Source organism: Tachyglossus aculeatus, chromosome 21 (assembly GCF_015852505.1).
Source record: "Tachyglossus aculeatus isolate mTacAcu1 chromosome 21, mTacAcu1.pri, whole genome shotgun sequence".
In the NCBI taxonomy this organism is placed as follows: Eukaryota; Metazoa; Chordata; class Mammalia; order Monotremata; family Tachyglossidae; genus Tachyglossus; species Tachyglossus aculeatus.
Window position 1 is genome coordinate 42,838,537 of NC_052086.1, and position 20,120 is coordinate 42,858,656.

General features: G+C 51.6%; 1 protein-coding gene across 2 annotated transcripts in view; it reads left to right on the forward strand.

The window, feature by feature from the left end:
• The window catches only part of MED13L (mediator complex subunit 13L), a 421,642-nt gene that overhangs the window by 398,431 nt on the left and 3,091 nt on the right, over positions 1 to 20,120 (forward strand). For both annotated transcript variants that reach the window (XM_038762515.1, XM_038762516.1), the window contains exons 26-30: positions 3,190 to 3,348; positions 8,601 to 8,777; positions 12,576 to 12,727; positions 18,416 to 18,577; positions 19,127 to 19,239. In XM_038762515.1, the coding sequence (XP_038618443.1) occupies positions 3,190 to 3,348; positions 8,601 to 8,777; positions 12,576 to 12,727; positions 18,416 to 18,577; positions 19,127 to 19,239 (763 nt within the window). The remainder of the gene's footprint in view (positions 1 to 3,189; positions 3,349 to 8,600; positions 8,778 to 12,575; positions 12,728 to 18,415; positions 18,578 to 19,126; positions 19,240 to 20,120) is intronic.

A 20,120-nucleotide genomic window follows, 5' to 3' on the forward strand; every position in this document is an offset into this window, starting at 1 on the left:
GAGTCAGGCAGGGGCGGGAGGACGAAAGGGAAGGGGGAGACAGGAGAATTCCTCCGTCAAAAATCAACAGGTTCTTCCCTGGGCTCCTGGGGGATTTCCATCTGCGTTTGCTTCCTGGAACTGCAGACGGCCTGTCCCTCTAGGCGTTTCTCCGAAGTGAGCCCCGGAGTCTCCGGCTAGTCAGTAGGCCCCGCCACCAGATTCTCTGTCTCCGCTTCCCAGACCTCCATCCCGCTCCATCGGGATCCTGGATCTGCCAAACGTGGGCCGCTTCCACCTGGCTCCTTTTTGGACTCTCCCAAGCGCTCGGAACAGCACTTTGCCCACAGGAAGCGCCCAAGCCTTAGGGACGACTGATTGACGCCTCCTTATTGGGTTTGAGCTGGGGAGCCTCCATCTGTCTGCAAGCTGCATGGCCTGGGAGTCAGAAGGTCGTGGGTTCTAATCCCGCCTCTGCCACTTGTCTGCTTGTCCCTTCTAGACTGTGAGCCCACTGTTGGGTAGGGACCGTCTCTATATGTTACCAACTTGTACTTCCCAAGTGCTTAGTACAGTGCTCTGCACACAGTAAGCGCTCAATAAATACAATTGATTGATTGATTGCTGCGTGACCTTGGGCAAATCACTTCACTGGGCCTCAGTTCCCTCATCTGGAAAATGGGGATTGAGGTTGTGAGCCCCATGTGGAACAGGGACTGTGTCCCACCCAATTTGCTTGTATGCACCCCAGCACTTAGTACAGTGCCTGGCACATGGTAAGCCCTCAAAAAATACCATCATTATTATTATTATTATTCCCCAGTACTTGTGGTGCAGGCACCTGAGTTTGGAGTATGTGAGGGAGGTGAAAGGGTTTTCTTTGGAGGGAGAGCGAGTCCCGTGAGGTCACAGTTGAGGAAACTGAGACCCAGAGAACTGAAATGGCTTGCCCAACATCACACAGCAGGTAAGTGGTGGAGCTGGGATTAGAATAATAATAATAATAATAGTAGTAATAATTATGGCATTTGTTAAGCGCTTACTATGTGCCAAGCAGTGTACTAAGCGCTGGGGTAGATACAAGGTAATCGGGTTGTCCCACATGGGGCTCACAGTCTTAATCCCCATTTTTACAGATGCGGTAACTGAGGCACAGAGAAGTTAGGTGACTTGCCCAAGGTCACGTAACAGACAAGTGGCGGGTCCAGGATTAGAACCCAAGACCTCTGACTCCAAGCTCTTTCCACTAGGCTATGCTGCTTCTCTGCAGGTCCCCTAACTCCCATTAGGCCAGGCTACTGCTTTGACATCAGTTCATTCAGTCATTCATTCCTTCAGTCGTATTTACTGATCACTTACTGTGTGTAGAGCAGTGTACTAAGCATTTGGGAAAGTATAATACAACAATAAGCAGTGAAATTCCTTGCCCACAAGGAGCTTACAGTCTAGAGGTTCTTCATATGCGTTTGTGCCTGCCTCCCCCAGTAGACTGGAAAGCTCCTAATAGACAGGGAACGTATCACATCTTCCTTGGGAGCCTCCAGAGCATCTATTATAGTGCATCAAGTGGGTGCTTAGTGAGTAGTAGCGTGGCTCCGTGGAAAGAGCACGGGCTTTGGAGTCAGAGGTCATGAGTTCAAATCCCGGCTCTGCCAATTGTCAGCTGTGTGACTTTGAGCAAGTCGCTTAACTTCTCTGTACTTCAGTTACCTCATCTGTAAAATGGGGGTTAAGACTGTGAGCACCCATGGGGCAACCTGATCACCTTGTAACCTCCCCAGCACTTAGAACAGTGCTTTGCACATGGTAAGTGCTTAATAAATGCCATTATTATTAGTAGTAGTACTATTATTGAAGTCATGCCTCCTCTAATAGGCCTTCCTGACTAAGCCCTCTTTTCCTTTTCTTCCACTCCCTTCTGCATCACCCTGACTCTCTCCTTTATTCCTCCCCCCTCCAAGCCCCACACCACTTATGTCCTTATCTATCATTTATTGATTTCTTTTCATGTCTGTCTCCCCTTCTAGACTATAAGCTCATTGTGGGCAGGGAATGTGTCTGTTCCATTCATTCATTCATTCATCCATTCATTCAATTGTATTTATTCATTCATTCATTCAGTCGTATTTATTGAGCATTACTGTGTGCAGAGCACTGTACTAAGCACTTGGGAAATACAAGGTGTATTCTATTTATTTTATTTTGTTAGTATGTTTGGTTTTGTTATCTGTCTCCCCCTTTTAGACTGTGAGCCCAATGTTGGGTAGGGACTGTCTCTGTATGTTGCCAATTTGTACTTCCCAAGCGCTTAGTACAGTGCTCTGCACGTAGTAAGCGCTCAATAAATACGATTGATGATGGTGATGATGATGAAGTTGGCAACATATAGAGATGGTCCCTACCCAGCAGCAGGCTCACAGTCTAGAAGGGGGAGACAGACAACAAAACAAAACATATTAACAAAATAAAATAAATAGAATAGTAAATATGTAAAAGTAAAATAGAGTAATAAATCTGTACAAACATATATTCAGATGCTGTGGGGAAGGGAAGGAGGTAGGGCAGGTGGGGTGGGGAGGGGGAGAGGAATCGGGGGGCTCAATCTGGGAAGGCCTCCTGGAGGAGGTGAGCTCTCAGTAGGGCTTTGAAGGGAAGAAGAGAGCTAGCTTGGCGGATAGCTTCTATTCTTCTGTTGGACTCTAGCAAGCGCTTAGTACAGTGCCCTGCACTTAGTTAACACTGAGGAAATACGATAGACTGATTGGCTGACGATGTGGCTGCTACAGTAGGGGCATGGCCTTAATGGAAGCAGAATGGTCTGACTCCAAGCCTAGGAATCGGAAGGGCTTAGTACAGTGCTCTGCACACAGTAAGCGCTCAATAAATATGATTGAATGAATGATCTGGGTACTGATCCCGGCTCCGCTACTTTGTCTGCGGCGGGACCTTGGACAAGGCACTTGGCTTCTCTGGTCCTCAGTTACCTCATCTGTAAGATTGTGAGCTGTGTCCAACCCAATTAACTTGGAACAGTGCTGGGTACATAGGAAGCGCTTAACGAGTATCATAATTATTGTTATCATTATGATCATTTCAGTAGAATTCCTTTTAGTTCCTCTCATGTAATCTTTCCAAAACGACGGGCCCTCCACAATGCTACCCCAGATTCCCGCCACCGAGGGCCCGGCTAAAAGCGTGATTTCGTTTCAGATTGGAGCACCCTCCTCGGAGAATGCTCCCTGCAGACAATCAGCAAACAGCTGAAGGAAGCGTGCCGGATGTGCGGCGTCTCCTCGGCAGACTCCCCCTCCATCCTCAGCGCCTGTCTGGTTGCCATGGAGCCTCAGGGGTCCTTCGTCGTCATGCCAGGTAAATCCCACCGTCCCGGAAACCTCCCCACCCTGGTGCCCCTCAGATGGCCATTGCCTTGGAGGCGCCGGAGCGAGGGTTGTGTCAGGTACCTCTTGACGTGATGTAAAAAATGCCCAGAATGCCGTGGGTGACGTGGACTAGCGCTTAGTGCAGTGCTGTGCACAGAGTAAGTGCCCAGTAAGTGATGATGATGGTATTTGTTAAGCTCTTACTCTGTGCCAAGCACTGTTCTAAGCGCTGGGATAGATACAGGGTTATCATCATCATCATCAATCGTATTTATTGAGCGCTTACTGTGTGCAGAGCACTGTACTAAGCGCTTGGGAAGTACAAGTTGGCAACATATAGAGACAGTCCCTACCCAATAGTGGGCTCACAGTCTAAAAGGTTATCAGGTTGTCCCACGTGGGGCTCACAGTCTTAATCCCCATTTTACAGATGAGGTAACTGAGGCCTGAGTCAGCCTCTGACTCCCAAGCCCGTGCTCTTTCCACTAAGCCACGCTGCTTGAATGAAGGACTAATAGACGTTCATTTCTGCTCCGTGAAATTATTGTTAATTTATTATTATTGTTATATTAATGCTATAATTAGCAATTATTGTATTACTAATAATACTTATCATTATTATTAATATTATTATGATTATTAATGGAGAAGCAGCATGGGTTAGTGGAAAGAGCATGGGCTTTGGAGTCAGAGGTCAGGGGTTCAAATCCTGGCTCCACCAATTGTCAGCATGTGACTTTGGGGAAGTCACTTAACTTCTCTGGGCCTCAGTTACCTCATCTGTAATATGGGATTTAAGACTGTGAGCCCGCCGTGGGACAACCTGATCACCTTGTAACCTCCCCAGCGCTTAGAACGGTGCTTTGCACATAGTAAGCGCTTAATAAATGCCATCGTTATTATTATTATGGTGTTTGTTAAAAGCTACCGAGCACTGTACTAAGTGCTAGGATAGGTCATACACAGCCCTGCCCCACATGGGACTCACCATCTAAGTGGGAGGGCCAACAGCTATTGAATCCCCTTCTAGACTGTAAGTTCGTTGCGGCTGGGGAATGTGACTGTTTATTGTCAGACTGTATAATGATGGTATTTGTTAAGCGCTTACTATGTGCAAAGCACTGTTCTAAGCATAGGGGGGATACAAAGTGATCAGGTTGTCCCACGTGGGGCTCACAGTCTTAGTCCCTATTTTACAGATGAGGGAACTGAGGCCCAGAGAAGTGAAGGGACTTGCCCAAAGTCTCACAGCTGACAAGTGTTGGAGTTGGGATTAGAACCCTTGACCTCTGACTCCCAAGCCCGGGCTCTTTCCACTGAGCCACGCTGTTTCTCCAAAGTGCTTAGTAATCTCCCAAGCACTTAGTACAGTGCTCCGCACACAGCAGGCGCTGACTTAATACAGTCGACTGACCGACCGACTGAATCGCCATTTTCCAGATGAGGGAACAGAAGCCCAGAGAAGTGAAGCGACTCGCCTGAGATCCCCCAGCAGAAAAGTGGAGGAGCCAGGAGTAGAACCCAGGTCCTCTGATTCCCAGGCCCGGGCCATTTTCTCTAGGCCACGCCACTCCCTTGTCTCGGAGACACTTTGTTGATCGAAGCCGAATCCGCGTCCCGGCCTGGGAGCCGTCCTTATTCCATCTACCTTCACCTCCCGGCTCCGTTGGCCATAACTTGCCCTGGCTCTGGGCAAGTCACTTCATTTCTCTGGGCCTCAGTTCCCTCATCTGTAAAATGGGATGGAGACTGTGAGCCCCCTGTGGGACAACCTGATCACCTTGTATCCTCCCCAGCACTGAGAACAGTGCCTTGCATATAGTAAGCGCTTAACAAATACCATCATCATCATTATTATTATTATTATTATAACAGCCGGGGACTCCTGGATCGAGGAGAAGCAGTGCGGCCTAGCGAATATCCACTCCCTCATTCAGTCATATTTTCTGAGCGCTTACTGAATGCAGAGCACTGTACTAAGCGATTGGGAGAGTATAGTATAACAATAAATAGATACATTCCCTACCCACAACGAGCTTCCAGTCCAAGACCCGGGAGATTTTATCGGGTGAGGACATGTGAGGACGTGCTGGGTGGTAATGGTTTGGGGGCAGAGGTGCATGCCTGATGAGAAGCAGTATGACTTAGTGGAAAGAGCTCGGGCTTGGGAGTCAGAGGACGTGGGTTCTAATTCCGCCTCCGCCACTTGTCTGCTGTCTGACCTTGAGCAAGTCACCTAACTTCCCTAAGCCTTAATTACCCCATCTGGAAAATGGGATTAAGACTGTGAGCCCCACGTGGGACAACCTGATTACCTTGTATCTGCCCCAGTGCTTAGAACAGTGCTTGGCACGTAGCAAGCGCTTAACAAATGCCATCATTATTATTATTGTTATCTCCATAGTCTGGGAGAAGAGGAACAGGCTTTGTTACAGAAAATGACAGGAGGAAAAACAAATCAATCAGTTGTATTTTTTGTCAACCAAACGATAGCACAGCGTGGCTCAGTGGAAAGAGCCCAGGCTTTGGAGTCAGAGGTCATGGGTTCAAATCCCGGCTCCGCCACCTGTCAGCTGTGTGACTCTGGGCAAATCACTTAACTTCTCTGTGCCTCAGTTACCTCATCTGTAAAATGGGGATTAAGCCTGTGAGCCCCCCGTGGGACCACATGATCACCTTGTAACCTCCCCAGTGCTTAGAACAGTGCTTTGCACATAGTAAGTGCTTAGTAAATGCCATTATTATTATTATTATTCAAAGCACTGTATTAGGCTCTTCATTCATGCAGTTGTATTTATTGAGCGCTTACTATGTGATTTGGAGAGTCCAGTACAGCAGAATTGGTAGGCACATTCCCCACCCACAGCGAGCTTACAGTCTGGAGGGGGAGACAGACATGAATGTTGATAAAGAATAATTTAAAGCATAAGTAATGTGGGCTTTAGTGTGGGGTGAATATCAAATGCCCAAGAGATTCAAGTGTGTGGACAGTACGGAAGGAAGTGAGACGGAGAGAAGAGGGCTTAATCAGGGAAGGCCTTTTGGAAGAGATGTGACTTTAATAAGGCTTTGAAGCATTATCATTAATTAGTATGGTATTTGTTAAGTGATTACAATTGTTTTGTGCCGGGCACTGAGTAAAGCACTGGGGTGGATACAAGCAAATTGGGTTTTTGAGCATTTAGTGAGTGCAGAGATGGAACTAATCAATCAATCAATCAATCAATCGTAATTATTGAGTGCTTACTGTGTGCAGAGCACTGTACTAAGCACTTGGGAAGTACAAGCTGGCAACATATAGAGACAGTCCCTACCCAACAGTTGGCCCACAGTCTAGAAGGGGGAGGCAGAGAACAAAACCAAACATACTAACAAAATAAAATAAATAGAACTAATCAATTGAGAAGCAGCATGACCTGGTGGAAAGTGCCGAGACTGGGGACCTGGGTTCTACTCCTGACTCCACCGCTTGTCTTCTGCGTGACCTTGGGCAAGTCTCTTCACTTTCCTGTGCCTCAGTTTCCTCCTCTGGAAAATGGGGATACTGTGGCTCTTCTCCCTTCTGCTTAGACAGTGAGCCCTTTGTGGGACGGAGACTGTGTCCGACCTGATTGTCTTTTTTCTAGCTCAACATGTAGTGCAGTGGTTGGCTCATAGTGTGCAGTTAACAAATGCCATAATTAAGTGTGGGGCGGGGGAGGGCACATTTTCATCATTTTTCTTTGGGATGGATAAGTGGCACCTGTAGGTTTTCGCCCCTGCTCCCCTCCTCTGGATGTTCCAGTTCTGCGGAATGTCAGTCCGGAGGAAGGGTCAGAGAGGAGGTGGTCAGAACCAATTATCGGGGCCCGGATAAACAACTTTGGGCTTCTTCACCGAAATAGTATGGACATTTTCTGATTGTTCTCAAGGGAGGCTCAAAGTCAAGATCAGAGGAAACCCTTTCCTCCCTTCATTGTTCATTTATTTATTTATTTATTATGCTGTGCTTTAAGAGATTACTATGTGTCAACCACCGTCCTAAGCTCTAGGATAGATACAAGTTACTCGGGTCGGTCCCAGGCCCTGCCCGCATGGGGCTCGCAGTCTCAGCGGGAGGGAGAACGGCCATTGTATCCCCATTTTCCAGAGAAAGAAACTGAAGCACAGAGAAGTTAAGCGATTTGGCTTGCTGTGTGTTCTTGGCTAAGCTGTGACTAGTACCCAGTTCTTCCTGACTCCCAGGACCTGTGCTCTCTCTACTAGGCCACACTGCTTCATCATCAGTTAATAAGAATAATAATAATAATAATGGCATTTGTTAAGCACTTACTATGTTCCAGGCACTGTACTAAGTGCTAGGGTTGATACAAGCAAATCAGGTTGGACACAGTCCCTGTCCCATGTGGGGCTCACAGTCTCAATCCCCATTTTCCAGATCAGGTAACCAAGGGCCAGGGAAGTGAAGTTCATTCATTCAGTCGTATTTATTGAGCGCTTACTGTGTGCAGAGCACTGTACTAAATGCTTGGGAAGTACAGTTTGGGAGATATAAGGTAATCATGTTGTCCCACGTGAGGCTCACAGTCTTCATCCCCATTTTCCAGATGAGATGATCAGATGAGGTCACTGAGGCCCTGAGAGGTGAAGTGACTTGCCCAAAGTCACACTGCTGTTAAGCGGTGGAGGTGGGATTAGAACCCATGACCTTGGACTCCCAAGCCCGGGGTCTTGCCACTGAGCCCCGCTGCTTCTCTCGAAGTGACTTGCCCAAGGTCACACAGCAGACAAGTGGCGGAGTCAGGATTAGAACCCATGACCGTCTGACTCTTAAATCCATGCTCTAACCACCTCGCCAATCTGGTTATCGAGCACCTTCGGCCCACAGCAGGAGCAGCGTGGCTTAGTGGAAAAAGCCCGGACTTGGGAGTCAGAGGTGAAACAGGTGAATAGATGAATATGTAGGTGAGAGCTGGGGATGGGAAAAAACACATCCCTCTGGAAGGCTGCCCCGGGGTTGCTGGGCAACCATCGGAAATAATCACGGAAGACCGCCCGGAGGGGTGAGATTATTAGGAAGGCTTTTAGATGGCGGGGGAGAACTGTGATCATAGCATAGCTCAGAATAGGGAGCGAGGTATGGTAAGAAGGGGAATTTGAGGAGGGACATTGCAGACGACGAAGATAGAAGGCGAGTCGGGACCCGGCCCCGTGTGCCCCGCGTGCCCGCCGAGTGGTCAACGTCCTTCCTGTTCTTTAAAGATGCTGTGACCATGGGCTCCGTGTTTGGCCGCAGCACCGCTCTGAATCTGCAGTCCTCCCAGCTCAACACCCCTCAAGACGCCTCCTGCACCCACATCCTGGTGTTCCCCACCTCCTCCACCATCCAGGTGGCACCTGCCAACTACCCCAACGAGGACGGGTTCAGCCCCAACAACGGTGAGTTCCGGCACCCGCCTCGGGCCAGCGGGCCATCACCCCCGCGCCCATGGCCGCTTGGTTGTGCCATCGGGGCCCGGGCTGGTGCCCAGCCCTGGAGCTCGTTTGGGGCGGGAAATATGTCGGTTTATCATCTGTCACCCTCTCCCAAGCGCTTAGTACAGCGCTCTGCACAAGGTAAGGGCTCGATAAACAGCACCGACTGCCCACCCGTCCGCGTCCAAGAGATGGGCGAGAGACTCGACTCCTCCCGGAGAATGAACGTCTTGTTGTTTTCACGTTGACGAAGTGCGCGGAACGTGCTGGGCACGTCCCAGGCAACATAAGAGACAGCCCTTGCCCTCGAGGAAGCGCTTATGAGCTTAAACAAATGAATTGACTTACTGTTAACTTAATGCCTCTTAGAGGTTTTACTTTTATATGTTCCAGGGCTTTAGAAAACAATCTGGTTTATTTTTTTTTTTGCATTGGGGGGGTGGGTGTTGTTTGGTTTGGTTTGGTTTTAAGTCTTTAAGAATGTCCAATGGTTGCTAAAAATCCCTAAATGAGGCAGCATGGTGAAAGGCTAGAGAGTGTAAAAAAAAAAAGTAGGATATTCTTTTTAATGAAACACCCTACTTTGATCTGCTTGTGGAATTTAAGTGGGCCTCACGAAGGGGCAGCTGCCCCCTTTTAATATACGGGCAGCTATCCTTCCGAGGTTCTGGAATTCTATCTAATAGCAGGGCTTACAAATATTTAACCTATATTAACCTAACCATTTGTACTTCAGAGGCTAATTGGAAGCATGTAGATGGGGCTGGGGGGATTGGAAATGGTGTTAAATTGAACTTTCCTAACCCTGTTCTTTGTTTAATCATTAAGTTGCCTCCCAAGCCATTAGCCATCTCATTTGTGCCTTAGGAGGCTAAACAGAGCATGACTCCAAGCTGATTTTGTGTAGCAGAGGTGTGGGGAGGCCTGGTCACTAAGGCCTGAAGAGGGGCAGGGAGATGGTGAGGAGGGGGCTGCAGAGAAAGACCCCAAAGTCCCCTCCTTAGGGGCTGGCATTTCCCAGCCGACCTTCCCTTCGCCACAGAGTGGACTAAGGGTGCGGCGTGGCCCCGAGGGGAGCAAATTTGCCGCTGTAACTATCTGCCAACCGAGGTAGAGCCCGACGGAGGAGAAGGGACCTGCTGCATGGCCTGCTGCATGGCTTCGGGCGGGTACCCACGCCTCCCTGGACTTCACCTGTAAAACGGGGTTGACATCCGGGTTGGAACAGGGACCGTTGCCCGATCTGATTATCCCGGGCCCAACGCCAACCGTCAGCACGGAGATTGGCGCGCAACAACCGCTTACTCGGTGCCAGCCGTCTGGTCGTCACCGCGTCTATCCACCGAAGGGAAAATGGAGACGAGTTTGGAGTGATGTCTTTTAAAGGCTCAACGTCTCCTTCTTGGGTGTGATAAGAGTAGATAATTTGTCAGTTCCCATGAATCTTTTCACTGCGGCCCCCACACTTCATAATTTCGTCTGGCAAGTTTTCCTGTTGGGGCTAGAGGCTAGCTGCATCCTTCAGCTCCCTCTATTAAATATTTACATGGAGGGCCATCCAAAAATTTACAAGCATTCCCGGGACCAGTATTCTCTGAGTGTTTTCTCGGGGGGTGATGACGTACCCGCTCCCCAAAAGTCAAGGTTGGGGTAGAGGTGTATTCCTCTAGACCAGAAGTTCCTCACAGGCAGGGAACTTGTCTCCCGACTCGGTTGTATCTTACTCTCCCAAGCGCTCAGTATGGTGCCCTGCATGCGGTAAACGCTCGATACATACCACTGACCGATGGATTGATTCTGGGGACTGGGCAGTCACTGAATGGGCCGTGGGCGACCCGCTGCAAGCCTTTCCTTTTCTGATGGGATGGATGGGCTGGAGGCGGCCCGTTGATGTTGAGAGGGGCACTGTGGGAATTCCGGCCCTCTTCACCTAATAGTAATGATAACAATAATAGTAATAATTGTGGTATTTGTTAAGCACGTGCCAGGCACAGTGGTGGATACAGAGAAGCAACGTGGCTCATTGGAAAGAGCATCTAGCTTTACTTCTATTTATTCTAATGACAGCTGTCCACATGTTTTGTTTTGTTGTCTGTCTCCCCCTTCTAATCAATCAATCAATCAATCGTATTTATTGAGCGCTTACTGTGTGCAGAGCACTGTACTAAGCGCTTGGGAAGTACAAGTTGGCAACATATAGAGACAGTCCCTACCCAACAGTGGGCTCACAGTCTAAAAGGGGGAGATAGAGAACAAAACCAAACATACTTACAAAATAAAATAGACTGTGAGCCCATTGTTGGGTAGGGACCGTCTCTATATGTTGCCAACTTGTACTTCCCAAGCGCTTAGTACAGTGCTCTGCACACAGTAAGTGCTCAGTAAATACGATTGAATGAATGAATGAATGAATGAATGAAAGAGTACGGGCTTGGGAGTCAGAGGTCATGGGTCCTAATCCCAGCTCTGCCACATGTCTGCTGTGTGACCTTGGGCAAGTCACTTAACTTCTCTGAGCCTCAGTTACCTCATCTGTAAAATGGGGATTAAGACCATGAGTCCCATGTGGGACAACCTGATCACTTTGTATCCCCCCCAGCGCTTAGAACAGTGCTTCGCACCTAGTAAGCGCTTAACAAATGCCATCATCATCATTATTATTATTACAAGCAGTCCCAGTCCCACCTGGGGCTCACAGTTTCAATCCCCATTTTGCAGTTGAGGTCACTGAGTCTCAGAGAAGTGAAGGGACCTGCCCAAAGTCACACAGCTGAAAAGTGGCGGAGTGGGGATTAGAACCCATGACCTCTGGCTCCCAAGCCCGGGCTCTTTCCACTGAGCCATGCTGCTCCTGTAGGTCGTCGGGGGCGAGGGGGCCGTTCTAACGGCCAATCCTGGCTCTTTTGCCCAGGTGCCCTGGGAGAGCCCGGGCTTGGCTTCAGAAGGTCGGGGTGATCGGAGTCAGCCCAGGCGGGAAGCGCACCCCAGCCCCAAGGTGGATCTTTGAAGGGGGAGCGGCCCCCCGTTACCAGATTGGCACCCAGAACTGTGGGGCATCAGGGCTCAGCCGTGGGTCCCTCCCACCACTGGGCCCCCCTGGAAAGCCTCTGTGGCCGACACCCCCCCACGGGGCCGGAGCCACCGCGGCGGCCATGATCCCGAGCGCTCTGGCCCGCTTGACGGAGAGGAATCGAAGCGCGTTTGAGGGTTTTCCTCCCAACTGTTTTTCAAATATTTAAGTTGGCAGATTGCTAAGAGTAATCGTGAACCAGCTGTGATGGGAATTAATTCCTCTGATGTCAAACGCTTTGGTGTGGATTGCTAGTGCGCTGTCCTGACATGAAGATCTCGGTGTCGGGAAGAGAGCGGAGGGCCGTCGGCCTTCCCCGACCCTTGCGGGCCGCCAAGGAAGCCAAGGGGTGACAGAACCAGAACCATCGGCTCCCTGCCCTCCATCCATGTCCCGGACCCAGGCATCCGTGCTGTCGACAGTCGGGCGCCATGCCCTGCGTCCGTTTCCCGGGCCTTTGAAGGAGGAGGAGCCTTTTTCCAAGAGCCTTGGGCCAACCTGCCCAGAACCGTGTGCCGGGGTTAGGGGAAGGAGGGGAGGTGCGATCTCAGTGGCCGGCCCCATTCCCCCAAAATGGCTTGTGGTCCGCAGTGGGGGATCAGGACGCCCTGGAATGGTTGGCAGGTGGAGGGGGGGACTCGCTCAGCTGGCCTTTCACCGTTCTGATCCTCCTTTGTCCTCTTCCTCACTAGACGACATGTTCGACCTCCCCTTCCCGGACGACATGGACAACGACATTGGAATTTTAATCACGGGGAACCTCCACTCGTCGCCCAACTCCTCCCCGGCCCCATCCCCTGGCTCCCCGGGGATCGGCATGGGCCCTCACTTCCAGCACAGTCGGGTAAGGATAATAATAATAATAATAATAATAATAATAATAATGGCATTTATTAAGCACTTACTATGTGCAGAGCACTGTTCTAAGCGCTGGGGAATTTACAAGGTGATCAGGTTGTCCCACATGGGGCTCACAGTCTTCATCCCCATTTTACAGATGAGGGAACTGAGGCCCAGAGAAGTTAAGTGACTTGCCCAAAGTCACACAGTTGACAAGTGGTGGAGCCGGGATTTGAACCCATGACCTCTGACTCCAAAGCCCGTGCTTTTTCCACGAGGATGGCGTGGTTGTCGCGTGGAGGACGGTGCTGGGCCCCCCCGGCTGTCAGGGCCCACTTCTCTTGGTTTGGAGAAATCATAATGATAATAATAATAATAGTGATGGTGTTTATTAAGCGCTTACTATGTACCAAGCACTGTTCTAAGCACTGGGGTAGATACAAGCCCATTGTTGGGTAGGGATTGTCTCTGTCTGTTGCTGAATTTGTACTTTCCAAGCACTTAGTCCAGTGCTGTACAAACAGTAAGCGCTCAATCAATACGATTGAAGGAATGAATTAATACAAGGTAATCAGGTTGTTCCATATGGGGCTCACAGTCTTCATCCCCATTCTACAGATGAGGTAACTGAGGCACAGAGAAGTTAAGTGACCTGCCCAAAGTCACACAGCTGACAAGTGGTGGAGCCGGGATTAGGTTTGTTAAGCTCACCCTATGTTCCAGGCACCATTACTGAGCGCTGGGGTGGATGAAAATATATTGGGTCGAACACAGTCCCTGTCCCATGAAAGAATTGCGAGTGGTGGAATCCGGGCCGGTATTTGTTCCAAAGGCGTTGGGCCGGGCTCTTTATTCATGCATTCGTTCATTCGTATTTATTGAGTGCTTATTGCGAACGGAGCACTGTACCAAGCGCTCGGGAAAGTACAAAACTACCGCAGAAGGCCATTTCACAACCCTCAATAATGATAATGGTACTTGTTAAGAGTTTACCGTATGCCCAGCACTGTTCTAAGCACCGCAGTAGATACAAGTCATTCAAGTCAGGCACAGTTCCTGTCCCCCCATGGGGCTCACATTCTTAATCCCCATGCTACAGATGAGGTAGCTGAGGCCCAGAGAAGTGAAGGGACTTGCCTAGGGTCACACAGCAGACAATAATAATAATAATGGCATTTATTAAGTGCTTACTATGTGCAAAGCACTGTTCTAAGTGCTGGGGAGGTTACAAGGAGATCAGGTTGTCCCTCGTGGGGCTCGCAGTCTTAATCCCCATTTTACAGATGAGGTAACTGAGGCACAGAGAAGTTAAGTGACTTGCCCAAAGTCACACAGCAGACAAGTGGCGGAGCCAGGATTAGAACCCAGGTCCTTCCGACTCCCACGCCTGGCCTCTAGCCATTAAGCCACGCTGCTTCCCCTGGTGCCTGCATCCACGCCCGCCTCAATCCGCCTGCCCACAGGACGCACAGAAAACGGCAAGCGGCGTTTCTCCAAGTTGGCAGAAAGAAAGCCTCTATTAGAGAAGTGTTCAAGTTAATGCACAAGCATTACGCGGAATGCTTCACTCAGGGAGAGAAAAAAAAAAGTCCGAGGGCTTACAACTTGTTTCATCTATAAATATGCCTCGGATAATGGGGGTGGATTAGCCAAAGAGCTCAGATTCAAAGGATTCTGCCAGGACTCACGTCAACCCGCGTGTCTTGTGGACGGCATCACCTCGGCTCTGCTGTCTTCGTCTCAGATGTTAAGAGGTTCTGGGGGAGAGAAACCAAAAATCGCTGTTGATACTTTCACCTTAGTCTCTAACAAGAAAAAGCCACAGCAGAAACAACAGCCGTCAGGTTGCCGGCATTTCATCTGAGGCTTAGCGGCTTTGGCTGCTGTCAGTTTAGCGCTTCCCATCGGCCCCAGATTCCCCAAAGGGGGCCGGGGGGAGCCAGGGTCGGGTTGGGGGGAGAGGGAGGGCACAGGAGACAAGCCCCACACTGAGCAGGTGGAACAGGGAAGAGTGCCCATCTGCAGCTGGGCACAGAGATTGCCACTTCCAGGGCCACTTTGCCCGCTCAGGCCAGCGGGAACCGGGACTGGCATCTGGAACTCACCTCTCCTGATCCTTGAGAAAAGTCCGGACGGCAAGGAGAAGCGGCACGGCCTAGCGGGGAAGAGCTCGGGCCTGGTCATCAGAGGACACCGGCCTCTAATCCCGCTCTGCCCTTGCCCTGCCGGTGTCCTTGAGCCAGTCATTTCACTTCTCTGGGCCTCAGTTTCCTCCTCTCAAAAACAGATTCAATCCCTTCCATCCGTCCCCCTCAATCAATCAATCAATCAATCGTATTTATTGAGCGCTTACTGTGTGCAGAGCACTGTACTAAGCGCTTGGGAAGTACAAGTTGGCAACATATAGAGACAGTCCCTACCCAACAGTGGGCTCAGAGTCTAAAAGGGGGAGACAGAGAACAAAACCAAACATACTAACAAAATAAAATAAATAGAATAGATATGTACAAGTAAAATAAATAGAGTAATAAATATGTACAAACATATATACATATATACAGGTGCTGTGGGGAAGGGAAGGAGGTAAGATGAGGGGGATGGAGGGGGGACGAGGGGGAGAGGAAGGAAGGGGCTCAGTCTGGGAAGGCCTCCTGGAGGAGGTGAGCTCTCAGTAGGGCCTTGAAGGGAGGAAGAGAGCTAGCCTGGCGGGTGGGCAGAGGGAGGGCATTCCAGGCCCGGGGGATGACGTGGGCCCTCAGTCTGTGAGCCCTGGGTGGTATAAGGACTGTAGCTGACCTCATTATCTCCTGTGAGCCCTGGTGCTTGACGTAGGATAATAGTAATAATAATAATACTGTGGTATTTGTTAAGCGCTTATTATGTGCCAGGCACTGTACTAAGCGCTGGGTGAGTACAAGCAGATTAAGGTGGACACAGTCCCTGTCCCACGTGGGGCTCACGGTCTTCATCCCCATTTTACAAATGAGGGAACTGAGGCCCGGAGGAGTAAAGTCGCTTGCTCAAGGCCACACAGCAAACAAGTGGCAGAGGCGAGTTAGTAAGCGCTCGGCAAATGCCACCGTCATTAATTTTCATTATCGAGATGATCATCATCAGTAAGATGAGCAGGAGTTTCAAGGTGTGAATAACTGCCAGAAGGCCACGTCGCTGACCACGGGGCCCAGAGTGGCCCACGGTGCCCGAGAGAGGGGAGCGGGGCGGGGCGACACCCCGATCCCCGGGGACCTGGTTGCAAGCGCCCAGAGCGGGTTTCCACATCCGACCGGCCGAAGGGAGGGTCATGCCAGGAAGGCCGGGTGCTTCCCCGGAGCGGAACAGCGCGACGCTCGGGAGCCCGAGCCACCCGCGGGCCCTCAGTGGGTGAACCTGTCGGAGTAATTCGGTCTAACCATTAACAAGGGGCTGGTAATTGAGCTGTAATTTCCGTGGTTAAAAATGCAGCCGCGTGTGATCGTTAGCCTGCAGGCTGGAGGGGCTTGAGCCTCGCCCCTGACCTGCACCCCAACCCCGTAATGAATTGTCGCATCTGACCCCCTGCTCCCCCGCACCGCCGGGCCCCGAGGGGGGCTTCGTGAGCCGGGCCGGCGGCTCAGCTGGCTCGGGCCCCCGCGCCCAGGTGTGCGGGCAACCCCTCCCAGCCCTGCCCCGGCCCTTTGATGCCCGATTAAGATATTCCATCGGGGACATGGGGCTCCGCTTCAGGGGCTCCAGGGCGAAGGGTTCGTGTTGGAACCGGCTCGGAATGAGCAGTTCTGATGGGGGGCTGGGAGCCGGCTCCCCTCCGACGGGGGCGGCCGAGGCGGCCCGCTCTCTGCCGACAAGGTACAGACTGTTCCAAACCCGGCAGCCTGCCGAGCCAGTTGGGAAGGGATGGGGCGGGCGGGAGCAGGGGGTGGGGGAGCGAGGGCCTTGGGGGGGGACACGCCGCCGGGAGAAGCTTTCATGGAAAGCGAGAGTAATGGCGGGGATGGTTCCAGACCCACCCAGTGAGGCGTCTGGTACAAGTTCCAACACGGGCTCTCGGATTGGCACGCTCCGGCGCTCCGGAGGCCCTTCCGGACCTCAGAGAGCTCCCCTGGAGTGGCAGCGGGGGACCCCCCCCCACCAACACGGTGGATTCCTCCGGGTCTGGGCCCTGGGGGGTCAAAGGCCCACAGGCCACCACACCGACCTCCACAGAAGCCCCATCGATCGAAGCAGCCTGGCCTAGTGGATAGAGCATGGGCTTGGGAGTCAGAAAGACCTGGGCTCTAATCCAAGCTCTGCTACTTGTCTACTGTGTGACCCTGGGCAATTCACTTCACTTCTCTAAGCCTCAGTTACCTCATCTGTAAAATGGGGATGAAGACTGTGAGCCCCACGTAGGACAACCTGATTACCTTGTATCTACCCCAGTGCTTAGAACAGTGCATGGCACATAGTAAGCGCTTAAATACCATCATTATTATTATTATTATTCTCTGGGCCTCAGTTAACTAACTCATCTTTAAAATGGGGATTAAGCCTGTGAGCCCAGTGTGGGATGGACTGTGTCCAATCCGATTAATTTGTATCTCCCCAGCGCTTAGTGCAGTGCCTGGCACCTAGTAAGCGCTTAACAAATACCACAATTATTATTTTTAAGAACGTAGTACAGTGCTCTGCACACAGTAAGTGCTCAGTAAATACGATTGAATGAATGGAAGTCTGGGATTCCTTCTGCTTGCTGGGACTCCAGGCCCCTCTGCAGCCTCCTCTGTCCCCCTTCCACCTCCTCTCTGGTAATAATGAGTAATTATGGGGTATTCGTTAAGCGCTTACTATGTGCCAGGTACTCTTCTAAGCGCTGAGGTAGATGAAAGGTAGTCGGGTTGGACACAATCCTTGTACGACACGGGGCTCACAGTCTTAATCCCCGTTTTACAGATGAGGGAACTGAAGCCCAGAGAAGTGAAGTGACTTGCCCCAGGTCACGCAGCAGACAGGTGGCAGAGCCGGGACTAGAACTCAGGACCTTCGGACTCCCAGGCCCGGACTCTTGGAGAGGGCCCAGAGATATAACATTAAATAAATGATAATAATGATGGCATTTGTTAAGCGCTTACTATGCGTTAAGCACTGTTCTAAGCGCTGGGGTAGGTGTGAGCATGTTGTTGGGTAGGAACCATCTCTATATGTTGCCAACTTGTAGTTCCCAAGCGCGTAGTACAGTGCTCTGCACACAGTAAGCGCTTAATAAATATGATTGAATGAATGAATACAAGCTAATCTGGTTGGACACGGTCCCTGTCCCACGTGGGGTTTACAGTTTTAATCCCCATTTTCCAGATGAGGTCGCTGAGACACGAGGAAGTGAAGTGACTTGCCCAAGGTCACCCAGTAGATAAGTGGCGGAGCTGGGATTGGAACCCGAGTCCTTCTGACTCCCCAGGGCCAGGCGCTATCCATTAGGCCACGCCGTGCACCCTAGTCCGCTACCCACTCGGTTGTCAGCCGGGCAGCGGAAGCCATGAAACTGCCCCTCCCCATCCCCATCCACCCTGTCCTCTCTCGGCTGGGCGAGGGCTCCGATCCAGGTGGCCCGGATTCCCTTTTTCCCTTTGGAAAGCCAACGTGGCCGGTGGACAGAGGCTCTTCAAATCTCCGGTCGGAGCTCCTTCCCATCCCTCCTTTCTCGGCTTGTTTCGCACAGAGTCAAGGAGAACGCCTGCTTTCTAGAGAAGCCCCCGAAGAACTGAAGCAGCAGCCTCTCGCCCTGGGGTATTTCGTGTCGACCGCCAAAGCCGAGAATCTCCCTCAGTGGTTCTGGTCAGCCTGCCCACAGGCCCAGAATCAGTGTCCCCTGTTCCTGAAGGTTCGTCTGAGGGCGGCCGGGCCGGGTGGCCGGGGGTCAGAGGGCAAGTGGGCGAGGGGCACTTCCTCACGACCTAGCTTGTCCGGGGAGGAATGAGTGACCGAGACCGAGGGAGGTCGAATGAGCTTGCCTGTGGCAGAGCCCAGGCCCAAGCTCTCCCCGCTAGGCTCCACTGCCTCCCCAAGTGCCAGGCAGGTGGGAGCCGGGCTGGCATCTATTCAGAATCAAGGCCAGCTGCCCGCTCTGTCCATCGGGGGAGGCCCCGTGGGCACCTCCACCCGTGACGAGGCTCCGCCTTGCCCATATTCCAGAATCCCTTTCCCGCAGCCCGGGCCTGGCCTGAGCCTGCTTGTTTCGGGAGGTTCCCGGAGATTTGCCATCGCCCCAAGCAAACGCGGGCACAGTGGAAGGGCCGCTTCTGGCTCTTGCCAGTTGGCATCCTGGAGCATGGCATGCACATCTGATTCAGGAGGCCCCTGCCCTGCTTCCTGGCGATGGACGCCACCCCACCCCCTCACGCCCACTCCCTGTTCTTCTCTCCTTCCCCAGGCTTCCCTGCATCACCACATCTCCGTGGCCCAGACGGATGATCTTCTGCCGGCCCGGAATTCCCAGCGGGTTCCGCACCCTCTAGACTCCAAAACCACCTCTGACGTCCTGAGGTAACTCCCTCCCTCCCCCCCGACCCCACCTGACAGCGCACTTCACAACAGAGCACACTCAACAACTACCGATGGAATAAATTGATTTATTTACCGGTGGCTGACCGACGGATCCATCAGCACCCCTCAGCCCGGGCGGTTGGCCCCAAAACGGGTTTCCGCGTGGACCCCTGCTTCGGCTTCTTTGCTGCCCCCCAATCTGGACCCTGATCCTGGGGAGCAGTTCCCCAAGGGGAAGAGGCCCACTCCCAAGCCCTGATCTGGTGAAAGGAACAGCTAGTGGAGGCCTTCTGGACATTTTGTCATGGCCGCTCCATGTTTCTGAGCATCTTGAAAGACAAGGGCTTCGTTTTAAAACCAAAGCAAAGGCTCTTTTTACTTCTCAACTCATCCATTAGGTGAGGGTAGTTCCCCACCCCACCCTGAGGTCGAAACCTTGGGGATCATACTAGCACTTGTTTCACCTTTCTCTCCGTCAGTCAGTCAATCAGTGGTGTTTATGTTTCACCTTTCTGTCAGTCAGTCAGTCAACCAGTGGTGTTTACTGAACACTTACTATGTGCAGAGCACTGTTTTAAGCACTTGGGAGAGTACAGTGCAAGAGAATTAACAGACCCATTCATTCCCTGTCCATAATGAGCTGCCAGGCTAGGTGATGAGCTTAAAGTCTCTGTCCCACTTGTGGCTCCCCAGGAATTCTCCTGCATCTTCTTCCCCCACTCTTCCTCCTTTTTCTCCTCCTCCTCCTCTTCCCTGTCATCCCTGCTCCCCTCACTGGTGAGCGTTCCCCTCACACTGCCCCAGGCCCCCATTCTGACCTCCCCAGGAAAATGGGCTGGTCCCAGCCTGGGCTGGCCAGGTGGTTCGAGGGTGTGGGCAGG